The sequence below is a fragment of the Manacus vitellinus genome, unplaced genomic scaffold (assembly GCF_001715985.3).
Source record: "Manacus vitellinus isolate BGI_N305 unplaced genomic scaffold, ASM171598v3 scaffold_94_pilon, whole genome shotgun sequence".
Classification (NCBI taxonomy): Eukaryota; Metazoa; Chordata; class Aves; order Passeriformes; family Pipridae; genus Manacus; species Manacus vitellinus.
In genome coordinates, this window is record NW_021940890.1 from 912,526 (window position 1) to 915,185 (window position 2,660).

At 57.9% G+C, this 2,660-nt stretch overlaps 1 protein-coding gene across 1 annotated transcript in view; it reads right to left on the reverse strand.

Moving 5' to 3' along the window:
• Positions 1–6: 6 nt before the first annotated feature.
• Positions 7–2,660, reverse strand: part of MIS18BP1 (MIS18 binding protein 1) — a gene marked incomplete at its 3' end in the record, with an annotated part of 11,263 nt that continues 8,609 nt past the window's right edge. Inside the window, exons 11-15 of the mRNA XM_029965281.1 lie at positions 2,106–2,231; positions 1,561–1,700; positions 841–925; positions 195–249; positions 7–50 (exon numbers count right to left, since the gene is read on the reverse strand). Of these exons, the coding sequence (XP_029821141.1) occupies positions 7–50; positions 195–249; positions 841–925; positions 1,561–1,700; positions 2,106–2,231 (450 nt within the window). The remainder of the gene's footprint in view (positions 51–194; positions 250–840; positions 926–1,560; positions 1,701–2,105; positions 2,232–2,660) is intronic.

A 2,660-nucleotide genomic window follows, 5' to 3' on the forward strand; every position in this document is an offset into this window, starting at 1 on the left:
TGGTGTCTGAGCCCTGAAGAGCTTCCCCACCACTGAGTCCTTTGCCACGTCTGCAATGGAAAACAGGGATCATCGGCGTGTCCGAGGGGGAAGGGCAGGGGGAGGAGGCCCAGACAGCCAAGACTGAGGGCACCCAGCAAGGTGGGGATGTGGAAGGAGCTGGGAACGAAGGAGGAGGAAGCAGGAATACTCACTGGTCTCCAAGCTGACCCTGGCCCTGCAGGAAGGTGTCCCCAGCACGGCTCCAGCCTGGGGGAAGGAGGGAAGGACACGGGCTCAGCTCGGGGTCCCGCTGGGATGGAGCCACACCAGCCCTGTGCTACATCTTCCCAAAATTTGAACTGCTCAGCTGCCACAACTGCTCCCTCTGAACCAGGGGCACAAGCCACACTTCTGCTCCTGGGATTGTGGCTTTTCATGGAAAAGCCTGGAACTGTAAAACCTGGGCTCGTGGAGGAATCAATACCTAAATTCAGGGAGTAGGATACAAGGTTGACCACTGCTATGGTCATGATTAGGAGTCAGGCTCCATGATCCCTGAGGGTACCTTCCAGCTCTGGATATTCCATGGCTACTCTTTTCCCACTGTTCAGAACAATGTTACCTAAAGACCACAGAATTCCAAAGCAGTTACAAATCCCAACCCGAGGCTGTGGCTTTAATCCTGACAATAAGCAGCTCCTTTCTAACAAAAGGGACTTTTCTCCACAGCAGTAGAGACCAAACCCCGGGGTTTGGGAGGAAGCTGGGGAGGGTTCCTGCTCTCCATGCCAGGGATGTGTCTCCTGCAGGCCCCTGGCTGAGGTGGCAGGGGGCAGTACTGGGGGGAAGCAGCATTACCGACTTCTTCTGGACCTTGTCCCAGGTGCCCCTGCTGCCCTGTGTGCGCTTCTGCATCCGGAACACGTGTCTGTCCAGCTCCTTCCTGCGGGGCACAAGGAGCACGTCGGTGGGGCTGCCACAGCCCCCCAAAAACCTGCTGGATGCAGCCATGGCATCACATCCAGCTCCAGCTCAGGGAATGGGCATGGCCAGGAAAACTGCTCTGGGTCAGTTAGACAGAGTTGGGTGAGATCAGGGCTGGAAATCCTAATGAAAGGGTCAGACAGGACTTCTTCCTCTTCCCATATGGAGTTCCTGGCCCTCAGTCAAACCCCCTGACTCCTAGTTTCCAGATGATTCCAGTGAGTTTAGCAGAGCCTGAAGCCCTGGGTAACAGGGTCAGACTGCTGTGCTGAGGCCCAAAGCCCATCCCAGTGCCATCCCCAAAGCCCACACTGAGCTGGGCAGCTCCACCAGCGCCCATGGCCACAGGGGCCGGAGCAGGGCTGGCAGGAGGGGCTGTGAGGGACCTGGTGTCCCACTTCCAGGAGCTGTCTCCCTCAGAGGGACCTTGGGGAAGAGCCAAAGGCCCAGGCTGGCAGACGAGCTCCTACCTGCTGCTGGGGGCCACATTCCCGGGCTGCTGTGCTGCACTGGGGGGTTTCCCAGCTCCTACCTGTTGATGGGGGCCACATTCCCGGGCTGATGTGCTGCCCTGGGGGGTTTCCCAGCTCCTACCTGTTGACGGGGGCCAGCATTCCCGGGCTGATGTGCTCGCACTGGGGGGTTTTGGCCAGCGGGAACACAGCTGAGCTGGGGCTGAGCGAGAGCTCCCCCAGGGAAAAGTCCTCGGGGTCGTCGTTCCGGAGCGGCGGCAGCTGCAAAGCCACCCCAGAGCCATCAGGGGCCTGAGCCAGGGGTGTCCCTGTCCCCAGAGACAGCCCAGACTCTCCCCTCTCCTCCACAGTCACTCCAGCCCTTCCTCACTGCGGTGGCTGTGACTCCACCCTGTCCCTGTGCAGGGACACAGACACGGCCCAGCGGCCAATCCCCACACGCTGCTCCCGGTGCTGCCCAGCCCCTGGGGACAGTTTGGATGCCACCACACACTCAGAGATCACTCAGAGTGATCAGAGTGATCTCTGATTAGAATTCCGAGCTCAAAGCTGACCATGGCTGCTCAGAAGGAGGGTTACTCAGGGAACTTGTGGTCCTCGCGTTTGGAAGAGAGAGAGGCACTGGAAAGGCTCAGGGAGGAGCAGCACAGAAGATCCAAAGCACACCTGAAACTGGGAGCAGGGACAGGACAGGATCCAGGACAGGGTCCATGAGGAGAGGAGGACAAAGTCAGCAGATGGAAGTTCAGAACACACAAGAGGAGATTGTTGTTCACACAGCAAAGGATTTGGCTCTAGAACTTAGCACAGGAAATTCCAGATGGGAAGAGCCTGCCTGGGCTCAAGGAGGAGCTGTGCTGGTTCAGGGAAGGGGAATCCACTCCTGACTCCCATACACAGGATTTCTCTCTGGAGGTGCCACTGGACACTACAGGAGGAGTCAGGCTCTTCTGCTCAGCACAAGCAGAATGAATTTGAGGAAGCCTTTGGAACCACTGGCTGAAATTATATTCTATTAAAAGAGTCATGTCTGGAGAATCCCTCTGCAAAACCAGGGTGTCTTGGACATGGAAGCATCGATGCCCTCAGAGCCAGTTGCTCATCCCAGTCCCAGGAATCCCCAGTCCTGGGGATTTCTCTGTGCCACGCTGCTGGTTACAGCACGTGCTGAATTTGCCTGGGAGCTCTGACTTCCCAGGAGCCATGGCTGGATGTGTGCCA